This window comes from Suricata suricatta, chromosome 13 (assembly GCF_006229205.1).
Source record: "Suricata suricatta isolate VVHF042 chromosome 13, meerkat_22Aug2017_6uvM2_HiC, whole genome shotgun sequence".
Classification (NCBI taxonomy): domain Eukaryota; kingdom Metazoa; phylum Chordata; class Mammalia; order Carnivora; family Herpestidae; genus Suricata; species Suricata suricatta.
The window spans coordinates 9,783,731-9,809,294 of record NC_043712.1 but is presented as its reverse complement, the minus strand read 5'-3'; the positions used below and the strand labels follow the sequence as shown (position 1 = coordinate 9,809,294).

Sequence of the window (25,564 nt, the reverse complement as noted above, 5' to 3'; positions counted from 1 at the left end):
TCCGTGGACCAGGCCCCAGTTCAGCCCGCCTGGAAGTTGGCCCGTTTCCCAGCTTGTGGTTTGTGCTGGGAGCTGTCTCACAGTCTAAAGTCTGGCTTTGGCTGATTGCTAGCCTCTCGGGGGGGCTTGGGGAGAACTGGGGCTTGCATGCTGTGGGTCCTAGGTTCCAATCCCACCGCTACCTCCTAGAGATCCACAAGACCTGAGTGGGCTGTGGAGCCAGACTCTGGATTAGAACCCAGATCTGACCACTTCGCCTTGGGCGACTTAGTGTTTCCTCCCAACACAGCAGAGTAGAACAGTATGGACCCCACAGGCTTACGGAGAGCATTCCGTGACCTGGTGTGTATAAAGTGCTCGGAACAGTATCTGACAGAAAGTAACCAGTAAATGTGGGGATACTACTGTTATGGTGCCTTGAGCAGCGTCTCCTTCAGCTCCCTGAGACTATCTCCCCACTGGAACACAGGGACAATACACGTGCCTCCCTCAAGCACTGATAAACTGATTAGATGACAAGATATAAGGAAAACATTTAGCACGGTACCTGGCAACTGGTGAATGTTCAACAAATTACTAGCAATTATTTTTATTCTCCCAAAGCCCTCTGGGAAGCGCACACTCTGGAAAAGCTGCCCAAGAAGATTAAAGGATTCAATTATCGAGAAGGGAGGCAAAGCCATGCCGTTGAACAATTTCTAGCAGCCCTGAGACACTGCAAGCCTCTTGGTAAGTGGCACACGGTGGGCCACACAGGGATGTGGGATGTGAAGGGGCTGGAAAGCATTGTGTCCTGACGCAGAGGCTGGCAGCTGGCAGCAGGGGATTCTGGGAGCGGAAGCCGGGGTGGGGGTGGAGTGGGGGAGGATGTCAGCGGTGGGGCTGGAGGACTCAGCTGGGGAAGGGCAGAATGCTGAGGCCAAGGGTGGGGCCGGGTGTGGCAGCCTGGAATCTAAGCCTATGGGTGGGACAAGGGGCAGGATTCCAATCTGGCTGGGAGCTCAGAGTCCCTGCCCCTGTGAGCGGCACTTTCCTCATCTGTTAAGTGGGGCCAGTGATGCATTCGATGACTCAAAGAACTATGTGCGCTGCAGGCCAGGTGCATGGTAGGTGCTCGATAACAGGGCTGTTACTACACAACCAGGAGGCCTGGACCTGGAGGGAGGAGAAGCTGGTGGCAGGTCCTCCTGGCTGCACCTGAGACAGAGTACAGGCAGAAAGCAGAGGGTGCCGGACAGCTGAGCCCGGCTCTCTAGCATCATGGGCTTCCCTCCTCAGCTCCTTCTGCAGGCCAAGCAGGCAGACCTGGGCAGTTTCCCTGGGATCCTAAATGGGGAAGCAGATTTCCCAGCCTAATGATGGGCCTGGTGAGGCCAGTGGGCACTAGAGACGGACTCGGTGGGTGAGGCTGCCCTCCCAGGTGCTTTCTGGACCCCCATCCCCATTCTCTGCAAACTACTTGTTCCTGAGATCCACCAGGGGCCCTTCCTCCATCTGGCTGGCATCAGGATTATCACATGCTCCTCCCCAGGATCCAGACTCCAGGTCTGCAGTCCTGGGAGTTGTGCCAGGAGACATATTCCTTTCCTAGCACTGGGACCATGATCTCCAGCTGCAGGAACCCCGATGTGAGATAATAAAATGCCTAAAATGCCTAAGTGAAGAGACGTAGGTATTGTGACAGAACATTAGGCTACTTCTGACCTTCTGATATAGGTCAGAAGGAGAATCATCAGCTTCCAGACCATAGTTGACCACAGGTAAAGCAAAACCTCAGATCAGGAATCTACAGGGTAAGACAAATCTAGGACCTTGTGGCCCACATTTGCAGAAGCCACAGCCATTCCGAGGACAATGCAACATTTGCAAAAAGTGACCACATAGTGGGAAATAAAGCAAGGGGTTGAAATTATTCTGAGTGTGGTGCCACCACATGCATTCAGTCTGGAAATAAAGAGATCCACTTGGGGCTTGGGGGAGGGCAGCCGTCTAGGCACCCCAGCAGTGTTGGTTGTGGGAACAATGGGATGTGTGGCCATCTTGCCTCATGGTTTCTGAGTAGTTCTTCAAAGCCAGCATTTTTTGAGCACGTCCTGGGTGCTAGGACTGGGCGCGCCCTCATGACTTCCCTCCAGAATGTGGTAGGTCCCGTTATCATCTCCACTCCACAGAGGACAAAGTTGAGGGTTAGAGAGCTCAAGTGAATTGCCCAAAGTCACCCAACAGTCCAGGGCTGTAAGATTCCATGATTTTAATGACCTCTGAGGCTGGCAGAATTGATGGCCCCATTTTTCAGATGAGTAAACAGAGGCTTATGGCACAAGGCCAATAAAGGATAGATTTAAACTGGGGATTTGAACCCAGGTCTAGAGATGGGTATTAAGGCTTTACAGAGTGGGAAACTGAGGCCGAGGGCTTCTGGGACTTGCACAGGAACACACAGCTGGGGGTGGCAGGAGACTGAGATTTAGGCCTGAGCTTCTAGAAAGGGAAACAAGTCTGAGAGGAAATGACCACAAATGCCTCCCACCCCCACCCAGACAGGAAGGGAAGGACAATGCCCCAAACTGAAGTAGAGGGTTTCTCACCCCAAGGCCCCAGACACGGGGCCCCAAGGCTGACAGGCATCCATTATCCTTGGGTCTCAGGGCTGGGGCAGCTGAGCAAACAGCAGTCCCCTGGCAACGACACAAAATGGCCATTGAGGAAGATCAGGGCTTGGGGGAGGGGTGGGGCTGCCGTGACCAGCTCCTAAGTGGAGGACAGAGGGGCTGCCTGCAGGGCATCCCAGCCACCAGCCTCAACTGGAGGATGAGAAAGCTAAGACCCTGGCCTGGGATCACACAGCTAGTCAGTTCTGCAGCTTCGCTCTGGAGTGGGGTGGAGAGCTGAGGGTCGCCCTGTAGGCCCGGCACACTGTTCCAGGCATGAAGGGATGAGCCCCCTATAGTTAAAGCAGCTTAAGCAGAGCCCCAGCTCCCGGTGACTCAGAGCAACCCCAGCCCAAGGAGCTCAAGGTCACACAGCGAATGGAGGCAGCTGGTCTCTCCTTGCGCTGCTGGCTGCTGCTTTCTGGCCGGAGCTCCGCTTCCCACTCCACCTGTCTCCCATCCCCCATCTCCCAGCTGTCTCCCCGGAAGGCAACACAAGGCTGGTCAGATTGCCACAGGGCACGTGGGTGCCAGGTGTGGCTGAGACAGTTGGGAGAGCAGGTGGGCAGAGGGGGCTGTAACTGGATTGGACACCTCACAGCAGCTGCTCTGGGCTGCCCAAGGCAGCCAGAGCTCCGTGGCCAACCAGCCTCTGGGGCAGCACCCGGCTCTGCCACTGAAGCCGGTTAGTGATACTGGTTTTGAGTCTCTTCTGCCAGGCCCTCGAGGTCTCCAGCTGCAGGTTTATTTGCCTGGTGTGAAAATGTAGTGTGGTTTGCACAGCATGGCGCCTACTGGCACTGTGATGATTGGGTTGTGACCATTATTATTGCCTCCTGGTGGCCTGAGTAGAAAAGATCAGGAGGCCAGAGAACCTCTGCACAAAGGCCTAGTGGGTCACTTGACCCCTGGAGTTCAGTTCTTCCTCTCCTGCAGTCAACCTGGTTTCCCAAAGCCCAATTTGGGCCATTCCCTTGTCCCTGCTGAATTCCCTTCCCGGTTCCCCATGGGTCACCAAGCTTATGGCAGCTTGGTCCATAAATGTTGTGAGATTAGAGTCATTCTGCTGGAGCAGCGCCAGAGGCCCAGAATCCCGCCCCTGGGTCTCCTCTTCCCACCTTTTTATTTGCCCCCATCAAGGAATTCCAAGATTCCTTCTTGCACCATCTGGGTTCTATGACATCTAGTTTGAGAACCACCTTCCAGGGGATGGGAGCCAAGCCCCTTACCCTGGCACTCAAGGCCTCTATTTCTTGCACCTCTTTCTCAGCGTCTTATTCTTGTTTCCCACAGCTGTCCCCCCAGGTGGCCCACACCCTATTCCTGCCTTTCAGATCTTCTCCCTGTTTTGTATCTGACAGGTACCTCCTTAACTCCAGAAGCCTAGAACCCGTAGCCTCCTCCCAGATGACCTCTCTGACTGCCCCAAAGGGGCCTAGGCCCCCTCCCTGAGCTCTCTCAGGTTCTGAGCTCAAGAGGCAGACTCACAGGGATTGAGGGGCAGGATTTGGCAAGAGCAGGAGACAGAGATCTAAGTGGGAGGGAGACAACGTGGGTGGAGGACAGAAACAAAGGAAGAATGAAAAAAGGGGGAAGGAAGAGAAGAGGCTGGTGTGGGGTCTGATCGCATGCCCATCCCCTCCCCTTGTTTCCCACTTTGCCCTGAAACTAAGCCCTTCACCTTCAGGTCCAGTGGGATTCCAGAAGCTCCATTCAGGGCCCAAGGTGGGTCAGCAGCCCAGGGACCAAGGGGCAGACATGGGATGAGCCACCACCCATGCTGGGGCTCTTATCCCTCAGTCCTCTGGGGCAAGTGCCAGGCCAGGGCTGCTCCAGGTCCCACCTGGGGCCACACTGGGAGGACTCAATGAAGTAGGAAAGGGTTTGATCCAACTCCATGAGCAGAGCTGTGGCTATGGCTGTCTTTCTGATGTTGTTGGGTCAGCCAGGCTGGGTGCCATTGGTTCCATCTCTCAGGGCTCTGCTCCTAGATGATCCATCCTCCTGGGTATGTTCCACGGTAGGGTCAAGTTCCCCCAAAATCCAAGGAGGTGAGGGTAAGGCCACCAGGTGCTGACCTTGCTCTGCTACCTTCATAGATGCCCCCAGAGCCTGGGCCAGACCTCACCCTTCTCCCCAACTCTTCTCCCCCAGAGTTGGGATAGACACGGGGAAAACTAAGGAGCTGGATGCCAGCTTCATCGGGAACCTGCAGGATTCAGGGGAGGGTGAACCCAGCTAGGGTAGGAATGGGCATCCGGGGGACTTGGGCAAGCGTCCCAAGGCCTCACCATTTATTTGATTCTAAGCAAACAAGTCATACATAACTTTTCTTGGCATTCATGCAAGCATCTGGTTGGGTGGTTCAGTATCTCCTGAGCACAGGCTAGGCTCCAGAGGTCCCCACACTGGTGCTGGCATGATGGAGAGAGCTGTGGGGACCAGTGGGAACAGTTCATAGGGGATCTGAGTTCAGACAGTTTGGACTTGAGTTCTGGTTCTGTTTCCTTCTCATGCTAAGGCTAAAGACTGGGGCAAATTTAATCTGTTTCCCCATCTGTGAAATGGAGATGAAGCTTCCCGCCAGGTAGGGTCATTGTGGAAAAAAAAAATCACAGGAAATAAAGGATGTGAGAGAGGGTAGTGATCAGGGTGATATAATACACATAATGTAGCCACTGATTCATTTCTTCATGCATCCGGTAACTCACAAAGCATTTTCAGGAGCTCCTCTGGGCCTGGGCTGAGCACAGGGATGATGATCTGCAGTCAGTGTGGCAGGGAGGACATGAGTTTAGGACTCAGGCCTGGCCCCCGTTCTGGCTCTCTCACCCACCCATCATGCTGGTTTGGGGACGTTACCTCCCCACGCAGACTCTGCTCTCCCCATCTGTGCAGAATAAGCGTGTCGTCTGGTGGCAGTATGAACTGAGACCAGTCATCCCAAGCAGGGCCTGGAGCGCTGTGGGTTCCACTCCCTCTCCTTCTCCCCTATTTTTTGTTGGCCTGGGGCTGATTTCTTGAGGAGGCAGTGGGTGGTCCCCGTCCCAGTAGGCAAGCTGGGGAGACTGATGGAGGACTGTGGCCTGAGGCAGCCCAGCTCTGAGTTCTTGGTAACCATCAGAAAACCAGCAGTCACTGCCTGAGCACCTATTCCGTGCGAGGCCCCTGTGTACTCTCTCTCATTTAACTAGGCAACCCCTCACCTCTGGAAGCCTCTTGGGCCAAGCATTGCTGTTTCTACTTTACAGAAGGAAAACAGGGTTCAAAGGAGAAGTCACTGGGAGGATTCTCCCTCCGAACCCCCCAAAACCACTGTTCAGTTTCCTCCTTTGGAGAGAGGCTGGAGGTATGGGGGAGTAAATGGCCATTTGTGTCTTTTATTTTTTAGACTTCTATATATACATATATATTCTTTGCAGCCAGCATGTAATTTAAAACATTTTTAAAATTAAAAGCAGTGGTTTGTATGCTAGGAATAAAGCTGTGTAGAAATGTTACTGTCCAGACTGAGGCACAGAGAAGTCAGACAGACCCAGGTTCAGTCCCCAAGGCCTGGACCCAACCCTTCTATCTCCATGACAACCTAAGGGTCATGGGGGGGGGCTGGCGTGGGGGACGGCAAGTGCTGTCTGAAATCATCACAGATGCAGGCACAGACCTCACAGACCTGGAAAAACAAGTGACTGTCCCTCTGTCCTCAGACTGCTCTTTAACATTGTTGTGTTCAGGCTGTTTGAAGAATGTAAAAAATTAAATAAATATGTAAACTGGTGCAGCCATTCTGGAAAACAGTATGGAGATTCCTCAAAAAGTTAAAAATAGAACTACCCTATGACCCACCAATTGCACTCCTAGGTGTCCAAGGGATACAGGTGTGCTGTTTCGAAGGGGCACGTGCACCCCAATGTTTATAGCAGTGCTACCGATGATAGGCAAAGTATGGAAAGAGCCCAAATGTCCACCGACAGATGAATGGATAAAGAACACATGGTATATATACAATGGAGCATTACTTGACAATCAAAAAGAATGAAATCTTGCTATTTGCAACAACGTGGATGGAACTAGAGGGTATTATGCTAAGTGAAATTAGTCAGTCAGAAAAAGACAAATATCATATGGCTTCACTCATATGTGGAATTTAAGATACAAAACAGATGAACATAAGGGAAGGGAAGCAAAAATAATAGAAAAACAAGGAGGGGAACAAAACAGAAGAGACTCTTAAATACAGAGAACAAACAGGGTTGCTGGAGGGGTTGTGGGTGGGGGGTGGGCTCAATGGGCAAGGGGCATTAAGGAAGACACTTGTTGGGATGAGGACTGGGTGCTCTATGTAGGGGATGAATCACTGGATTCTGCTCCTGAAATCATTATTGCATATATGCTAGTGAACTTGGATGTAAATTAAAAATAAATAAGAAACTTAAAAAAATAAATTCATTTTTTACTGCCAAAATAAAAATAGATAAACAAAGTACCATAAAAGTCCTCTCTGGCTGGGCTGAGGCCCTGTCTTCACGAGCTGGATGAGTTTGTTACAGAGGCCCTGCCAGGACACCCACCCCTGCCCCATCATTTGGTCCTAATCCGGGCCCTGGGACCCGGAAGGCAGTGTGCTCAGGACCTTCGTGGTGCTCCTCCCAGGGCATCAGAGGTTTCTCTTTCTCTGTAAGAGTTACTGGAGCGTGGGACTGGCTGAAGAGGCCTGTGGGGAAGAGTCTCTGAACCTGAGGGCTTGGAAGACAGGCAAGGGGCCACGGCCCACGCAGGCCCACGCTGGGGAGACTGGGGGGTAGACAGGCCCCCTGAGATTCTCGGGTTCCTTCCAGCGTCCAGATCACTCTGCTACCCAAATGGAAAAACGGCCTTAGAAAAGAACATGCTAAAAATATAATAAGATAAATAAATACAACCAAGTTTCTAGCTCTAACAAATTGTAGCCCAAGCAAGCCAGGGCTGAAGGCAGAACTCTGACACCACAGAGCACCGCCAGAGGCCAGGGGGCAGGAGAGAAGAAAGCACTGCGGCCCTACTTTTCCAGAAAGGGTGAGTCCAGCAATCATGGGCTCGTTAGCACAACACTGATTGCCAAGCAGTTCTGGACAGGGTATCCAGCAGTGATCAAAGAGTGCTCAGAAAAGGCAGTGCTGGCTACAGATGCCAACGACGGTTATTGGGAAGTAAACCATCCTACACTCTTGCCTTTCTCTTTACCAATAGGGTAACAATGCCCTATGCAGATACACCTACCAGGGTTTCTGTAAGACATGGGAGTTTATCTTCATATCTTTTGGGCTACGCTAAAAAACTGTGCATTCACAATATATGACTTCACTAACACAGCTGCCCAACACAGAGCACTTACTATGCATCAAACGCGGTTGCAAGCACTTTGCACACATTAAAACTCAATCTTCAAAGCAGACCCTATGAGGTGGGTATTAATCATTATCCTACTTGTAGACACAAGGAAAAGGACGCACAGAACAGTTAGGAAACTTTGGGGGGTCACAGAGGATGGGTGGTGAAGCCAGATTTGAACATACGTCTCTGCTCCTGACTCTAATGTGCACAGCACATTAGCTAATGTGATTAGCAGAGGAGGGTGGAGGTCGAGGTAAAAGCCCAGGTCATACCCGGACTGCCAATGACGGTGCCCCGCCCCCGGCGAGCACGTGACCTATGCTGGGCCAATCGTATGCTCTTCAAGGATACCGCGCTTGGATATCTCAGTGGTTTAACAGCCCTGCTTCCAGTACTTACAGGGTGTGAGGGCGTAGCCATCTTTCTCGTCTTTAATTCCGCCCCCCCTCCCCGCCAGCGCCTTCCTATGTGGTCTCTTTTGGCCAAAGATGGGTTTCTGTTGTTTGCAATCAGAGAGTCCTGCTGGACTTAGGAGCTCATCCCTCTCTTCCCCACCCAGACCTACTCCTAAAGCAGTCGACCCTCCTTCCCCCCACAGTTAATTCATGATCCTGATGGATGTGGATGGGTGCAGATCGGTGCAAAAGAAGGTGAGAATCAGTGGAAGTCTCTAGTGGTAGTCCCATTGATTATCATTTTCACAGTTTGGATTTAGAACACAGAAGGCCCACTCAAAATTCGCAGCTGCCTTGGTGGCGAAATCAAAGTTTTGTGCAATGGAAGCCACACTTACAATGCTTTCAAGACTAGATGGGTGGATGGGATCCAGAAGATATTTAACCAGCGCAGTGTTAAGGTTTTATGTGTTTCGTAAGAATCCATTGTGCAAGTACCCTATAGGAGGGGGAGGGTCACCTGAACAGTAGTTGGTGGGGAAAAAGCGCTCACCATGGATTTACTGAGTCACCAGAATAATGTAGCTGTTGAAAAGACAAATGTCTCTAGTCATGCAGGCTGCATTGCTAGAGATTGAGTGTCTAGAAAACTGGAGATGACACCTTTAACTTGGCATTAGTTGGTCTATACAGAGAGCATGTTTCCAGTTCTGGTCTCCACACTTTAGGAGAGATGATGACAATTACAGTGCATTCCAATAAAGGTGTTGATCACACTTGGGGAGCTAGGATGCCCATGTGCAAGTAGCTGCAGAGGAAGCGCAGAGAAGAAGCCCCAAAGGCATAATCAGAGGGGACCAGCTATGAAAATTACAGAGATGTTTTAGTTAAAGCCCTGTGGGAGGCAAGTAAGCAAAAACACAAAAAACTGGGGCGCCTGGTGGTTCAGCCGGTTAGGCATTCCACTCGATCTCGGCTCAGGTCATGATCTCAGAGTTTGTGAGTTTGAGCTCCACATGGGGCTCTGCACTAACAGCATGGAGCCTGCTTGGAATTCTCTTTTTCCTCTCTCTCTCTCAGCCCCTACCCCACTCATGCTTGCTCGCTCTCTCGCTCTCTCTCTCTCAAAAATAAATAAACTTAAAAAGAAATTTAAAAAAAAATCCATCCTAGAGCTGACTAGACAGAAAAAGGAAATAGGTGTCGTTTAGGACGGCAGCTTCAAGGACCAGAGCCAGGAGCTGGAAAGCTGGAGGCAAGCAGGGCAGTCTGACTCTCCACCTTTCCTCGGCCTGCTTGCTTGCCAAAAGACAGCCTTCCTTGTTTCCTGGGGCACTGTCAGAGAGCGCATCCTAGCCCTGGCATTTTAGGATTCACTAAACTTCTCAGGACTGGGGGTGGTGGGAAGAAGGTGCGGAGCGGGGTAGGTGAGAAGGCAGAAGCAGGCAGGGGAGGTGGCAGGGGCCGGATGGGCAGGGCCCATCCTTGTTAAAGAATAATCCAACAAACACCTGGATGCCCACTGCCTAGCTCTGAGCCAGAATATCACCAGGACCAAGTACTAATGCAGGGCCCCTGTGTCCCCCCCCCCCCCCCAGTTAATCACTCTGGTTATTTGGGAGTCTGTCACTCCCTGCTTTTCTTCAAGTTTCGGTATGTATGGATGTATGCCTCAGTAAAGGAGGGTTTGCCTTTGGGATGTCTTGATTTTTGTATGAGGGGATCTTGCCTATAGCATCTTTGGCCACGTTGCTCTTTGCAGAGCATGTTTGTGAGATGTTTGCCTGCTGATATGCAGAGCTGTAGTCTGTCCATCTTCCTGGCTGGGTGGATGTCGTTGTTCAGCTATGCAATCATTTACATCTACGGTTTTTGACTATTTGGGTTGTTTGCAGCCTTTCGGAACTAGCTGGCTGCGACCCTGGAGTGGAGTTGCAGGGATGCAGGCCGGGCCCATCTTCCACTCCATTAGACAGTACAGGGCAGATTCCGACTCACCCAAGACTATGACAGGATAGGCCATCCTGAGGGGTAGGGAGGTCCCGTTCACAGGGGAGAGGTAGGACTCATACCCCAACTTTCCCAAGCTACGTTGAAAGAGTGTTCAGTGGAAGGAATGAGCTGAGGCCTTGGGGATTACTGGACATAGGCTTGAATCTCAGGTTCCTACTTTGTAGCTGTGTGACCCTGAGCAAGTCATTTCCCTCTCTGAATTCCCAGTTTCCTCTTTATTTTATTTTAAAAAAGATATTTATTTTTGGTTGCATGGGTGGCTCAGTCGGTTGAGTGTCCAACTCTTGATTTCGGCTCAGGTCATGATCCCAGAGTCATGGGATAGAGCCCCGTATCAGGCTTCAGCCACTGGGAGCCTGTTTGAGATTCTCTCTCTCCCCTATTCTGCCCCTCTCCCCCGCTTGTACACTCTTTCTCTCAAAAAATGAAAATTAAAAAAAAATCAAAATATTTTTACTTTTAAGTAATCTCTATACCCAACATGGGGCTTGAACACACAACCCTGAGAGATCAAGAGTTGCATGCTCTACCGACTGAGCTGGCCAGACATCCCTCCAGTTTCCTCTTTACAGTGGCTGCATACTCATGGCAATTTCAGAGGGAAGCAAGGGGCCCGGGAAGGCAGGTATTTTGAGATAGTGAAGAGAGGCAAGCCTGGTCCCAAGACCGTGAGTCACCTTCAAGATATGGAGTGACAGTAGGAAAGGCCAGCAAAAAAACAAAAAACCTCCCTAGACAATCTGGGTTGGGGGAGGAGAGAATGTGGCAGGCTCCCTTGAGAAGGAAGACAAAGGGTGGAAAACACCCTCCGAGGAGCCTCTTGGAGAGGTGAGAATCTGTGTTCCCTAATCTCATGGAGAGAACCCCAGGCCAATGAAATACTTCTGCTGCCAAGGTGACTGTGGTCCACTCATGCCCTCCCTTCCCCCACTGTGGACCATCCGTGGCTGCAGTGCAGTCTCTATCTGCCCAAACCCTCAGCCCCTGCTGGGCATGGAGGCAGACTACCCCTGATCGCCAGGCCCTCTCTACTTCATGAGGTGTCCCTGGGCAGTGGGTCCCTTTGGTGAGCCTGGCAAAGGGCATTCAGAGCTCTGTGTCTGGATTTCAGGTTTGTGGATGTCACAGCCTCCCCCCACTTGAGTGCTGCTGCACACCAGGTGCCCTGATGGCCCCATCTCACTGACTCCTTATAAGACCACTGCTGTGAGTGTGCTCATTTTACACATGAGGAAACAAGGCAGTGAGTAATCAGGTGACTTGCCCAAGATCACATATCTGGTAGTTGGCAGGACTCAGGTTTAACCTAGACCTGTGGCTCTAATGCCCCATTTCTGGGGCAGGAGCTCTGACTTGTCTGGGGCATGGCAAGGGAAGGTGCCTCAGGGAAGTGATATTTGAGTTAGATCCCAAGGTAAGCATCAGGTAAGAGGATGGGGAGCCCTGGTGCACAGGCCCCGAGCGGGAGTGAAGATGGAGGCGATGGAATGAAGGGCCCGTGTGGCTGAGTTCAGGGAGCAAGGTGGGGGTGGGAGGGCAGGGGGACAGGGACAGGATGTGGCAGGAGAGGTGGACATGGTTTGGCCCCTGAGGCCCCTGGAATTCACGGTGGGTAGTTCCAACCACAAGCTCTGGTGTTGAGCGAAAAGGTTTTAACCCCGGGGATGTCTGGCTGACTGAGTCAGTAGAGCATGCAGTTCTTGATCTTGGGGTTGTGAGTAGTTCAAGCCCCACGTTGAGCACAGAGCTTATTTAAAAAAAAAAAAGATTTTAACCGTAGAACTGTAGCTACACCTCTACCAGCCTAGTAGTCCCTGGGCCTGGTAGAAAAGGTCTGTTCACAGGGGTCTCAAGAGTGATGGGCTGCACTAGGTTAGGTAGTTCTGGGCCCTCCAGGTAGAGCAAGAACAGTCAGGTGGCTGGGGCAAACAGATGGGGCACGGACTGGTAGGGGTGGTGCCTATGCACAGGAAGGGGGGACGGCCTGGGAGGCCAGACAGCTCTGACGAACTGTGTCCGGCACTCATGTCTGAGGATGGGGTGGTGGCCTTATAGGCCCAACCCAGGCGGGTCCTTGAGGAGCCAACTCAGTGACCTGGGCCCTCTTGGAGTTAGGATGGGGGTAGGGCCGCCTCAAAGCCGCCATTGTCGCCCCCTCTCCCGCCTGACTGTCTGGGACCTAAAATAGAGCAAGAGTACAGTGGATCTCGTGAGAAGAGTCTGGGAAAGAGGTCTGGGGGGAGGGGTGTGAGTCACTGCTGGGAACCCTTGAGTTTGAGGCTCCCAAAGCAGAGCTGCCCCACCCCCGCCCCCAGGGAGCCTGGAATCCATTGGACAGTGGCAGGGAGGGTGCCTTGTTGGGGAGGGACTGGATCTTGGCCCCAGCTCTGCCATAGAGGTGCTGGATGACTGGGCCAAATCTGCCCCCTGAAGACCTCGGTTTCCCAGATGTACCAGGAGGTAGGGACGTTGGCATCTGCTTGAGACCCCTGGAATTCATGGCAGATGGTCCTAATATAGGCCCTCAGAGTCAGATAGACATAGGCTAAGTCCCAGTTCCTTTCCTACTGCCTGAGTGATTTTGGGCAAGTCCCTCTGCCTCATGAGGCTTCTATTCCCTCATCTGTAAAATGACATTGAAACCAAGTCCTGTTCCTGTCCGGTTTCGGCTTCAACTCTCCAACAAGGAACTTGACAATTTCTGGGGCCTCCTCCCACAGGCTCCACATCCTCCACATTCTCAGATGCCACATTTTGTGCTGGCAGAATATTAACAGGGACCCTACTTTCTCATGCCCTGCCTGTGCCTTACACACCATACCTCTGGCTTCCCCCATTCTTGAGGATAGAGATGGTATCATTTCCAGCCCTCTCTTTGGGAACTCCTGACTCAGTACTGAACTCTCCAGGAGGAAAGAGGTCTTGGCGCTAGAGTGGGCTTTCCTGGGCACCTATAATGTGCCAAGGCCTTGCTCTTAGCTCAAGCCTGGAGCCCCAGAGGGCAGGGATGAACCACTCCATTAGGTACATGGGGAAAGTGGCTCCTTTCACAGACCGACTGCAGGCTTGGCGCGATGCGGGGTTCCCTGCAGCGGGAAGGCGTGGCAATGTGTGGGGCTGGCGTGCCCTCTAGCGGCCGCCGTGCGCGTCGTCAGGCCCCGACGTGGGGGCTGCGCAAGGTCCGGCTGGCAGCGGCCAGGCGGGGAATTCCCTTCTCGGAGTCGCGACGGTCCTGCCCGCTGCGGCCCCACCTCCCGAGAGGGAGATGAATGAGAACAGTCTCTCCCAATCTGTCTCTCCTCGTGGCTTCCCAGAGACCCCACAGTGGCTGCGTGCTCCGCCCCGATTGCCATGGAGACCCCTTGTATACAGCTTCCTCCATCTACTCCACCTTAAGTGGGGCCAGCTGGCAGGATCAGCGCCCGCCTAGGAGAGCCCGTCGGAGCCTGGTGCTCTGGGGCCCATGAACAGCAGGGCCGCAGGGAGGCTGACTGTGGGGAGAGTGAAATTCTTCGGCCAGCACCGCGGGGAGGTGAGGTCCGGTTGGGCTCTGCTGACTCAAAGCTCCTGGCTTTGGGTCTAGAGTGCTTCCTTATTCTGTCTAGTGTTCTCTAGCCTTCAGCTCCAGAATGGTCTACAGATTCTAAGCTCTGGTTCTAGAGAGGGTGCAAACCCCTGGACGACACCAGTGTTCTTTTGATATTGGCTTTAAAATGAACTCGGGGCTTAGATTTTGAACTCCTAGATCTGGGCTCCAGCTCTACAACGGGCCCTTGGCTCTGGGGTGCCAGCCTCTACCTTCAGTGAGGACTCTTGAGCCTCAGGCCCAGGTTTTACAGGTTCCAGAGAAGGCTCCAAGCTCTTGGCTCTGACTCTTAAGAGTGGTTCCTGCATTCTGGGCTCTAGGTGTAGAGTGAGACTTGAAGTCTAAGCTCCAACCCCAGGCCCATGCGGCAGTGTTTAGCGTTGGCCCAGGAGTCTGGGGTCAGGCATGAGCAGACAGGTGTTTCTTGCCCCACGATGGGACTACTTCTGTGCTCTCCTTCCAGGTCAACTCCTCTGCCTTCTCTCCTGACGGCCAGAGACTGCTCACAGCCTCTGAGGATGGCTGTGTGTATGGCTGGGAGACCCAGAGCGGGCGGCTGCTGTGGAGGCTGGGTGGCCATGCAGGTGGGGCTCCCCGGGCTGGATGTGGAGACCAAGTCCCATGGGTCTATCTGGCATTCTGCAGGGCCTATCACAATGCATTCTGACATCTGAACGGGGATCCATGCAAGACGGCCTGGGCAGGGCTGGGGCAGGAGGGCAAGGGCATGGGACCTGGTCCTTAGGGCCTCTGACAGACCTGGACTCTGACCCTATTACTGTTTTTTAACTTTCAAGTAGTCTCTACACCCAACATGGGGCTCGAACTCACAATGCTGAGATCAAGTCACATGCTCTATTGGTCAAGATAGTCAGGCACCCCAAGACTAGTATTAAAAATTGTTTAAAAATATATATACCATCTTAACCGTTTTTAAGTGTTAAGTATGTTCACTGTGCAGCGGGCCTCCTAAACTCATCTTGTAAAATGGAAACTCTATACCCATTAAACTCCCCATTCGTCTCTTCCTCCAGCCCGACAGCCAGTTTTTCTATCTCAATGAATTTACTCTAAATACCTTGTGTTAAGTGGAACCATATAGTATTCCTTTTCATGACTTAGCAAAATGTTTAGCTATTTAACCACGTTTTGGACCATGATCGCCTCTCTGAGCCTCTATTTCCTGCTCTTTAGAATGGGGGCAGTTAGAGGTGTCTGGGTGGCTCCGTCAGTTAAGCAGCCGACTTCAGCTCATGTCATGATCTCACGATTTGTGAGTTCGAGCCCCACGTTGGGCTCTGGGCTGACAGCTTGGAGCCTGAAGCCTGCTTTGGATTCTGTCTCCCCCCGCCCCCCCGCCCCCGCTCATGCCCTCTCAAGGATAAATAAATGTTAAAAAAAAAAAAAAAATTGGGGGCAGTTGCTGCCCTGTGGGATGAGATAATGCAAGCAGAGTGCCTAACACCGAGTAAGGACTCAGTAGATAGAAGTATTATAATAATTGCTGAAACAAGAAAAAAAAAATCTGATAATTCCAGGGCAGACTAACAATTTCCTTTGTTAATAAGGAAAAGTCCAGGGTTGGGGAGCTCAAAGGATGCAAGAGCCAGGCTGGGCTCTCAAGTTTCTGAAAGATTCTGATTTTACAAATGGGCAAATTAAGGTTGGGTGTTCCAGGCCAAGTCATGGAAGTTTTAACTTGCCAGGTGGCTGGAGGGTGAGAGGGTTAGAAGAGTGGAGAGGGGAGGTAGGTGATGTGGCTGGAGATTAGCAGGGGTGGGGTCGTCAGCCTGCAAGGCGGAGGGCAGCGCCCTGTTCCCTGACCATGCCTACTCACCCAGGCCCTGTCAAGTTCTGCCGCTTCTCCCCTGATGGCCGCCTTTTTGCCACTACCTCTGGTGACTGTACCATCCGCCTATGGGATGTAGCAGAAGCCAAGTGTCTGCATGTCCTGAAGGGTGAGTGCGCTGAGCAGGACTAGAACCAAGCAGCCAGGCCTGGGTTCTTTTAGACCCTGCTGTATCCTGTTCCACCAGGTCACCAGAAGAGCGTGGAGACCGTCAGCTTTAGCCCTGACTCAAAGCAGCTGGCCTCAGGTGGCTGGGACAAGCGGGTGGTGCTCTGGGAGGTGCAGGTATGTGGAGGGGCAGCCAGAGCGAGACCTGGGGCCTGGTGGAGACATCCCCCACCCCAGTGGCCCTGGAAAGGTTGTTCCACTTTCCCCACTGCCTATGCCCACACCTGGCATCCAAGACCCCCTTGAATTTGGCTGCAGCTATATCCTCAGTCACACCAGCCCTTGTGCCTCAAACATCTGCCCGTGAGGGTCACCCAGCCTGGATTGCCCTCATTTCTCATCAAAGCCCAGGTAGCCTCCCCAGACCCTGTGTGATCACATTACTCAGGCAGCCCCACAAGGGCCTGGTCTGATCCAAGGACTAGAACCTGGCACCACAGGCTTCTGGGCTACCCTCCAAAGCTCAGAGCTTGCTCTCCTGCAGTCTGGCCAGATGCTGCGCCACTTAGGAGGGCACCAAGACTCTGTCCAAAGCAGTGACTTCGCACCCAGCTCAGACTGCCTGGTGAGCCACATACCCACTTACTTGGGGGCAGAACAGTGGTTAAAATCCCAGATCTTGACTGGGTGACTGCTCTTCTGAGCCAGTCCCCTTATCTGCAAGATGGGGAATTCAGCAGGGCTCAGAGATAGTGCCTGCTTCCTGTGAGTCTGGCCAGCCTGGGAACCACAAAGGTGGGCATGGGCTAGCTGGTTCGTGCTCACAGCAGATGCCTGCAGGCCACTGGCTCCTGGGACTCTGCTATCTGCATCTGGGACCTGAGGATGGACACCCCAGTGATCTCCCACCAAAAGCTGGAGGGCCACAGTGGCAACATCAGCTGCCTGTGCTACTCAGCATCCGGCCTCCTGGTGAGTTAAGGCGCCCTGGGTTCCAGGCTGGCCCCTGCTGGCCCCAAACCCATGGGCTTAGAGCTATCTGCTGTCCAGGCTTCTGGCTCCTGGGACAAGACCATCCACATCTGGAAGCCTTCCACCAAAAGCTTGCTTGTTCAGCTCAAGGGCCATGTCACCTGGTTGAAGAGCATAGCTTTCTCCCCTGATGGGTCGCAGCTGGCCAGTGCTGGCTACTCCCACATGGTAAGCCCCTCACCCCCCACCAGGCCTGTCTTCCTGGCGAACTCCTAACCCAACATCCTCCTTTACCAGAGCCCTCAGCACAGCCTAGAGAGGTCCACATCCTCTTTGCCCTAAATAGGAGGATTACAAGGACAGATGCTGCTAGTGACATTATCATTTCTAAGACACAACATAGCTTCAGGGAAAAGGGAATTGGATTGCACTGAATTTCTGCATCAGATCATTATGCTGGGCATGTTAAATACACCTCACAGACAACAAAACCCAGACCAAGAGTTTAAGAGGTTGGCTGGGACTCACCCAAAGTGATTTCAAAGATGCCAGACTTGTGGGGTGACGCCCCCCTCCCCTTCTGTTTATTATTTCCAGGTCAAAGTCTGGGACTGCAACACAGGAAAGTGCATTGAGACCCTGAAGGTAAGGAAGACCTGTGGGTGTAGCACCCAAGGGTGTAGGAAAAGGCCTGCCAGGGGAGGTTGCGAGCGGGCAGGACTTGCATTCCCAGAGCCCAATGAAGTGCTTTTGGCAGGGAGTCCTAGATGTGGCCCATGCCTGTGCCTTCACCCCGGACGGGAAACTCTTAGTGTCTGGAGCCCCTGATCAGGCAAGATGCCAAGTCCGCTGCACAATCAAATCACCCAGAGCCTCTCAGATAAAACATCACCACAAATCGTCTCAGATCTCAAGCTGATCTCTCCCTGCCTGGGGAATATGGAACCTGGCAGAATGAGCCACTGAAAGGACAGTGAAGGCAGCTGCACACCATGGGCCCAAAGCATACATAACAGAGCTCCCAAGAGATCCCTGTGGCCAGGTTGGTCATGGCCCCATGTCGGGGGTGCCAACAGCTGCAGGCTGACCTCCCCCCGGCACCCCCAGGTCCCTAGTAACCACAACCAGGGCTCACCAGCCCACCTCTCCAGCACGGTGTGCAGAAACACCCACAAACACGAAGCAACACCAGCCAGTTTGTTTGTTTTATTGATGCCTGTGCTCAGGCCTTGACCGCGTACTTCCGCAGTGGGTACAGCCGCTCCTTCCGCTGCTGCTTCTTGGTCTTCAGGTTTTCCTCGTGCTTGTTTAGCCGGCGACGCATGGCGCGTGTTTTCTTGGGCCGCAGATCCAGGGGCTTGTACTTCTTACCCTGGGTGATGGGAGAGCGTGGGCAATCTGAGCACCAGGGTTTAGGAGCTACCGTGACAACTAAGGAGGCGCCCGTGGCTCGAACTAAGCTGCTGGGGGGCACAGGGAAGATGCTAGAAGTGCCTGAAGGAGGCCTCTGGGGTGTGAAGGTTAACATGTAGACCCGAGTGTGAGGAGATACAGGACACCCAGCCCAGTAGGAGACTGAGGTCCTGTGCTGGGTGCTGCCCTAGTGATGAATCAGACGTGCATAAGGAGCTCCCAGCCCAGTGGGTTAAGACTGCACAGCTAACAAGTGGCCCGTCAGTGGGGAAGAGGAAAGAGATTAAGGAAGCTTCCAACTAATGACTGGCAATAGCCTAGAAAGCAAGCAATTTGAGCGAACACCAGTTCCAAGGGGAGAAAACAGGGTGCACAAAAACCCTGAAGAATGACAGCTCAGGTGCTTTCTGGGAACTGCCAATAGTCCGGCAGGGTGAGGACTGGACGGCACAGGGCAGCGGGGTATGAGCTAATGGGGTACAGCTTCAGGACAGAGAACGGCAGAAACAAGTTGCGCAGAGTAAGTTTGAAGATAAAGGATTTGGAAGCATGAGTCTGTCTGCCCATATCCATGTTATCCGCGCCACAGCTCAGGGCCTCACCCATTTCAAGTTTTCTAAGCCCTCAGAGCTCTGTTGTCCAATATAGGCACTAACCATGCGAGGCCTATGTTAAAAATCCAGCCCTTCAGCCACCACAGACCCACACAGCCATCTGCGACAGTGCAGACAGCATTTCTATCACTACAGTCTCCTTGACTGCACTAACCTAGAGACAGAGACCTCACCTTTATCTCCAGGACTAAGTGGTGCCTGATGAAAGTTTCAAGCCTGTGGCGCCTGGGTGGCACAGTCGGTTAAGCGTCCAACTTCGGTTCAGGTCATATCTCATGGTTCAGTTTGAGCCCTGTGTCCAGCTCTGTGCTGACAGCTCAGAGCCTGGAACCCACGCTGGATTCTGCGTCTCCCCGCTCCCTCTGCCCCTGCCCCGCTGTCTCTTTCTCAAAAATAAAAGACATCAAAGCTTCAAGCCCAATTCTCAGAAAACCCCACTCCCCACACACAATGTACACACATGCAGGGATGGCAGCACCCTGCGCCCCCCATGCTAGTATCCCGGGGCAGCTAACCCAAGAACACCAAGGCGGCTTTCCCCCAACAGGTCAAAGCCTCCAGCTATTCAAACACTAACTTGGATATTGATGTGAGGCCATTTTACAGATGTACTCAAAGCACCTAATCAACTGACATTAATTAGGAGAGACTGTCCTGGATAATTTAGGCGGGCCTGATCCAATCAGCTGAAAGGCCTTTAAAGCAGGGCTGAGGCTCTCTCCAAGAAACCCCACCCAAGGACAGGAGCTTCAACCTGTGTCATGTGAGTTCTAGCCTGCCCATGATCCTCTCTTCCTGACAGCCAGCCCTGCTGACTTTGAACTTATCAGCTAGACCACACAACCACTTAAGCCAATTCTCTGTGATAAGTGCATGTATACATACATATGAGGTCTCCCAACTGGTTCTACGTCACAGCTTGAGCCCTGGCAACATTAATTTTAAGAACAAGACCAGAAAATGACTGTAAAAATGCTAGGCGGAGGGGCCACCTGTGGAAATCTCCCAGGAACACTCAATTCACCCGGTCCCAAGACATGGTTTGGAACATGGACCCAGTCACTCCATTAACTGCAGTGACTCTGGGCAACTTAACCTCTCTATATCTTGAGGTCCCCATCTGAAAAATTAGAATATCAGGTGCTTGAAAGTGCCGGACTTAGCGCTAGTAAGACAATTAAAACATTGGAAGTTAATCCTCACAGATTGCTCAAACTTAGTCAGCTCGTGAGGCTGGATTCAAAACCCAAGGCTCCAGCCAGACTCTCCCCACATTGTTGATTTCTTGACGACTGCAGCTCCGAGAAAATGCACGCTAGTGCAAGATGCTGGTTAGAAAGCTAAACCAGCCACGAGTTGGGAAGGCTCTGCAAAGCCCAGTCCCAGGCACCCCAGCAGAAAGAGCCTCTTCATACCACACTTCTGGCCAAGGGAAGGCTGGAACTTTGCCCCTGCAGCTAGGCATCCTTCGGACTCCTCCCCAACCCAGACTCACCTTGTAAAATTTCCTGAGGTTCTCTTTCTGAGTCTGGTTGATGACAGTGAGAACGCGGGCGATGGATTTTCGGACAACTCGACTACAAAACAGAGACATCTGTGAAGGTGGTGAAGACCTAGAGTGCCCCCCCCGCCCCCCAGGCATCTCATTCAGGACCCCAGATGTCCTAAGGCAGGGGGGTGGTATTATTCCCCACCAGCTCATCCATATTCACCCAAGAGGTGCCTAAACCAGCCCAGGAGGAAAGCATTCTGGGGTGAGGCCTGAAGACTCTAGGAGATGGGAATCCCTCAAGTGGGGACAGGGACAGACCAGCACGCCCAGTGCTTCTGAGGAGCTGTGAAGTATTCATTTAGCAGAGGTGGAAGGGAGATCGAGAAAGACTTTTATCCCAGCCCATATATCCTGAGAGCTATGAAGACCTAGCCAAAGCCAACTGCGGGAAAGCATGGCACAAACTGGGCAACAAGTTTAAGGAGTCACAGGAAGGGCCATTTGGGAGGGAGCAACCAGACATGCAAGAAGTAGGCCATGGAGGTAGAGGATGAACACAGGAAGAGGCTGGGAGTAAGTGATTTGTAGTCCTGGTGAACAGGAGGCATGCTGGGGGATGGAAGGTTGGTAAACATAGTTGGTAAACAGTCTTGAGGTCAGCATGTAACTTGCTTGTGTTCCCCAACTCATCCAACCCCCTCACAGCACTGGAGGTTGGTTGCTGGGGGCCCATTTTACAGCAAAGGGAAGAACCAAACAAACCAAACCAACCCAACCCAACTCTGAGTGGGGAGTTGGCACACCCATCGGACAGGATGCAGCAAAAGTGGACTCTCGCGCCCAGTTCCACGAACTCCACACCCATGTCCCTTTACAAATCCTGATTCTTGATCAATGTAAATCAGTACGTTAACTCCAACTCAAGGGAGAGGTGGGTGCAAGGCACCCATCCACCAAATGAGGGAGGAGGGCAGGGGGACCAAGTGCTGGTGGGAGGTGGAGAAAAGGGTCCAGTTAAGCTTTTCTTTTTTTTTTTATGTTTTATTTATTTTTGATACAGAGGGAGAGAGAGCATGAGAGAGGGAGGGGCAGAGAGAGGAGACACAGAACCAGAAGCAGGCTTCAGGCTCTGAGCTGTCAGCACAGAGCCCGACACGGGGCTCGAACCCAGGAACGTGAGATCTGACCTGAGCTCAAGTGGGAGGCTTAACCGACTGAGCCACCCAGGCGCCCCCAGTTAAGCTTTTCAAGGCAGCGTTAAAAAGGTGCTCCAGAGGGACCAGGGGTGGTTCAGTTAAGCATCCAACTTCGGCTCAGGTCGTGATCTCACAGTTGGTGGGTTCCAGACGTGCCTCAGGCTCTGTGCCGACAGCTCGGAGCCTGGAGCCTGCTTGAAATTCTGTGTCTCCCTCTCTCTGTCCCTCTCCTGCTCTCTCTTTCTCAAAAGTAAATAAATATTAATAATTAAAAAAAAGTTTAAAGCCGCTTCAGGGATAACCCGTGGTTTCTCTAACCAGAGAAGCTGAGCAAGGGCACGCCAGGACAAAACGGTCAAATGCAGAGAAAAGGAAAACCACACAGCGGTGTGAGCAGGCGAGCCTGGAGAGGAAGGCTCGGAAGGGCAAGACATTCCAACCCATGGGTCCCCGAGACGGACTCTTCCTTTAGCCGACTTCGAAAATTCTACAAATGCTTCCGACGCACAAGTGTCCCCCACACCCAGAAAACCGTGGCCCGGCCGCCCCTCAACTCACATCTTGGAGAGCTTGGAGGCCGCCCCGCCTGTCACTTTGGCGACGCGCAGCTGGGACAGTTCCACCTTCAGGTCTTCCAACTGTTTAAGCAGCTCCTCCTTCTTTTTGCCGCGAAGGTCTCGAGCCTTAATCTTGGCCTGGGCGTAATAAACGGTTTGGATCAAACACTCGGAAGGGCCGTCTCCCCCTCCGCCTGCGTCGTGGCCAGCTCCCGGAGGCGCGCGGCGGGCTCAGCATCCCTCTCCTAGGCCATGTTCTGGGCAGGGAAACTGAGGTCCCGCAGGCGCGCCCTCTCCCAGGCCCGGTACGTGGTTGGGCCACTACTCCCATTCTGCAGACGGAAACACAGAGGCGCCGGCAGCGCGGGCTCCCCTCTACAGGCCCAGGCCAACAAGGCAGAGGGCGGGAGACCGGCTGTGGCGGCGCCAGGCCACTCGGCACGGCGCCTTACAGGCCCGGCTGACAGATAAAACCCTAGTGCTCACCTCGAGCTCCCCACCCCAGGCCCCGAGCCCCACAGCGCGGGGATGGCACCCGATTCCATTGCCCTCACCATGTCCACACAATCGGCCGCCACCGATGGGAAGAAGCGGAAGGAAAGAGGAAGAGGGCGGGGCTGACCCTCACAACTACTGCCGGGTGGCTGAGGGCGCAGCCAATGGCTCCGCAGCGAGGAGCCCTAGCCCCACCCATGACCCCTCCCACTGTCCCGCCGCGGGGAACGCCGGGGTAGTTGCCGCCCGGCTCTGCTCGGAGGAGCTGGAGACTCGCACCTAGGGTTGATCAGGTCTTCATCGTGTCCTGAGCAGAGCAGTTGGGGAAACCGAGGCCCCAGGGTGACTGGCAGTTTCCCGGAGATGGCCCAGTGAGGACCCGAGTTCGTCCATTCAGTCGTATACTCGTTCATTCATTCAGTAGACCTTTGCAGGTCGCCCCGTTTGTGCTGTGTTGAGCTGGGCGCAAGTGTCCTGGGGGTGGAGAGGATGAGGGTCGTGGGTTTTCAAAGATGAATGAACACGGCTTCTGCCTTGGGAGGAATTTAAAATCCGAAGTGAGCGGGGACAGGCGGAATCAGTTACACTCCCAACTTCATAAACGTTCCAGTGAAGGCAGCAAGTGGCAAGAGAAAGAGCATTCAGGGCCTTTTTTTTTTTTTTTTTTTTTAAGTGAACCCGAACAGGTTTCAAATTCTTATTTTGTTGCCTCATGTTCGCTGCGACTCTTGGCAGGTCCCTTCCCCTCTCTGAGTCTCAGTTTTCTCAGTTCAAAGTATCATTGATAGGGGCGCCTTGGTGGCTCAGTCAGTTAAGCCTCCAACTTCGGCTCAGGTCAGATCTCACGTTTGTGGGTTCGAGCCCCCGCATCAGGCTCTGTGCTGACAGCTAGCTCAGAGCCTGGAGCCTGCTTCCGGTCCTGTGTCTCCTGCTCTCTCTCTGTATCAAAAATAAATAATACATTAAAAAAATTCAAGGTATCATTGATATTAATAATCCCAGTGGAATGAACACTTGAGTTGGGCCCTAAAAGTTAAAGGAGAATTCACAAAGCAGGCAAGGTGCTCAGGCTTTCTGATCAGGCAGTTAGTTTCATTGTCCCAACCAGCAAATGTGAATCACTCTAGTATCACTCCATTGCCATGAACAAATATGCACCAACATCCCTTAGAGCACTAGTTAAAGCCAGGTTGCCTCCTTGTTAATGTCAGGTTCCAGGGAACCTTCTTCCATCCCTTTATGGGGTTCTAGCAATGAGCCTTAGCTTTGGACTAAATTAGGATTCTATCTCCCTTTTGTATTCCAAGTTTTCTTTTTACTTTTGTTTTGGTGTTTTCTTTGTAGTTGTCATTTACTTATTTATTTAGTAATTCTATGCCCAATGTGGGGCTTCAACTCACGACCCTGAGATCGAGTCATGCTCTTCCAACTGAGCCAGCCAAGTGCTTAATGTCTCCAACTTTCTGTGCAATTCTCTTCATTTAGCCCCAAATATACTGAATGAAAATTTTTATGAGTCCAAGGGATGCCAGCATGGCTCAGTCAAAGAACTGTCTCATAATTTCAGCTCAAATCATGATCTTAGGGTCCTGAGATTGAACCCTGCCTCGGGTTCCATGCTGAGATTCCCTCTCCCTCTCCCTCTGCCCCTTCCCTACTGGCGCATAAGCTTTCTCTCAAAAGAAAAAAAAAACTATGGGTCTGACTCCACAGCCAGCCCGGAAGTTCCCAATGGGTAGAACCTTGGCTGACCCCTGATTTAGTTTATCTAGTTTCCAGGCCCAATACATGGATGCTTGTGGATGAATGAATTAATGAGCCCGGGGCAGACTATGGCTTCCAAGAAGTAGATGGGTATGGGGAAGAGAGCAGCCAGAGAGCAATTTTGGGATGGATTAGTCTTGAAAGAAAGCTGAATGGTGTGAAGGGACATTGCTGTCATATTTTCTAAATGCTTATAGTTCTTTTAGAAATAATGATTATGTGCATCTTTCTGAACTTGGAAGTCATCTGTTACTCCCTTGTTTCCTTTCATGCCACATCCAACACACTAGAACATTCTGCAGCCTCTGCTTTTCACAATAACCTAACATCTTCCCACCACTCTTATTGGCACCTGCCTGGCCTGAGCTAACCGTTGCCTATCACCTGGACTGTCGGTGTCACCTTTTAAATCACCTTTCTAGCTCTTATTCCCATGTATTCTCAATACAGCTGTTAGAGGGACCCTTTCATGTCACTACCCAGAATTTCCAATGTTGTCCCATGAGTTAGATCTCATCCTTCCCTCAGGCTGCAATACCTTGCAGCATTCCCTCCATCCCTGGCTTCCATCCCATTTCTTCTCTTGTACCCCACTATGACCTTTGTTTCTGGAATATGCCATGCCTGCCCTGTCTCTGGGCTTTTGCTTGGCTTCCTCCTTTACTTGCTTCGGGTCCTAGATGTGTCACCTCCTCAGGGAAATCTCTCCTGACCACTTTAATGCCAGGCACGGCATGGTTTTATACCCTCAGCACAGGCATCCCTAACATAGTATAGAATAGATTTTTAAAATTCTGGCTCCCTGGCTGGGAGATCCAGTCATAAGAAGAGCCATTATTTCATTCACCAGTTTATTTGGGGGCTATTTCCTTATGTGTACAATAGGCATTTAAAAACACTATTTTTGAAAGAGAGAGTGCAAGGTGAGAAGGAGCAGAGAGAGGGAATCCAAGGCAGGCTCTGAGCTGTCAGCAAAGCCTAACTTGGGGCTCCATCCTATGGTTCATGAGATCATGACCTGAGCCAAACTCAAGAGCCAGATGCTTGACCGACTATGCCACCCAGGCACCCCTAAGATGGGCATTTCTG

General features: G+C 52.3%; 2 protein-coding genes across 7 annotated transcripts; one reads left to right on the top strand and one right to left on the bottom strand.

Moving 5' to 3' along the window:
• Positions 1–1,023: 1,023 nt before the first annotated feature.
• WDR38 (WD repeat domain 38) lies at positions 1,024–22,382 on the top strand. Of its 6 annotated transcripts, none has more exons than XM_029920671.1 (9): positions 1,064–1,106; positions 14,479–14,599; positions 15,857–15,973; positions 16,052–16,149; positions 16,517–16,597; positions 16,813–16,944; positions 17,023–17,172; positions 17,542–17,589; positions 17,702–18,139. In XM_029920671.1, exons 1-9 carry the CDS (start codon positions 1,104–1,106, stop codon positions 17,861–17,863), a joined length of 912 nt encoding a protein of 303 aa, XP_029776531.1. In that variant the 5' UTR covers positions 1,064–1,103; the 3' UTR covers positions 17,864–18,139. The 6 variants fall into 6 exon arrangements, with proteins under 6 accessions (XP_029776533.1, XP_029776531.1, XP_029776536.1 ...); XM_029920676.1 differs by lacking the exons at positions 1,064–1,106; positions 17,702–18,139 and adding exons at positions 13,839–13,961; positions 21,981–22,382; XM_029920670.1 differs by lacking the exon at positions 1,064–1,106 and adding an exon at positions 13,839–13,961.
• RPL35 (ribosomal protein L35) lies at positions 18,132–22,873 on the bottom strand. The gene is made up of 4 exons (XM_029920677.1): positions 22,771–22,873; positions 22,218–22,354; positions 20,467–20,548; positions 18,132–18,316 (listed from the first exon to the last, which is right to left on the bottom strand). Exons 1-4 carry the CDS (start codon positions 22,771–22,773, stop codon positions 18,167–18,169), a joined length of 372 nt encoding a protein of 123 aa, XP_029776537.1. The 5' UTR covers positions 22,774–22,873; the 3' UTR covers positions 18,132–18,166.
• Between the last annotated feature and the right edge of the window lie 2,691 nt (positions 22,874–25,564).

Bases quoted from the DNA above. Each gene is read 5' to 3' on its own strand.
- WDR38 (XM_029920670.1), top strand. From the start codon at position 13,893: ATGAACAGCAGGGCCGCAGGGAGGCTGACTGTGGGGAGAGTGAAATTC. The intron at 15,974-16,051 runs GTGAGTGCGCTG...CTGTTCCACCAG, and splicing joins GTGTCTGCATGTCCTGAAGG to GTCACCAGAAGAGCGTGGAG. The intron at 16,598-16,812 runs GTGAGCCACATA...AGATGCCTGCAG, and splicing joins CACCCAGCTCAGACTGCCTG to GCCACTGGCTCCTGGGACTC.
- RPL35 (XM_029920677.1), bottom strand. The intron at 20,549-22,217 runs GTGAGTTGAGGG...TCTGTTTTGTAG, and splicing joins GCCTCCAAGCTCTCCAAGAT to TCGAGTTGTCCGAAAATCCA. The intron at 18,317-20,466 runs GTGAGTCTGGGT...CCCATCACCCAG, and splicing joins ACCTCAGGAAATTTTACAAG to GGTAAGAAGTACAAGCCCCT.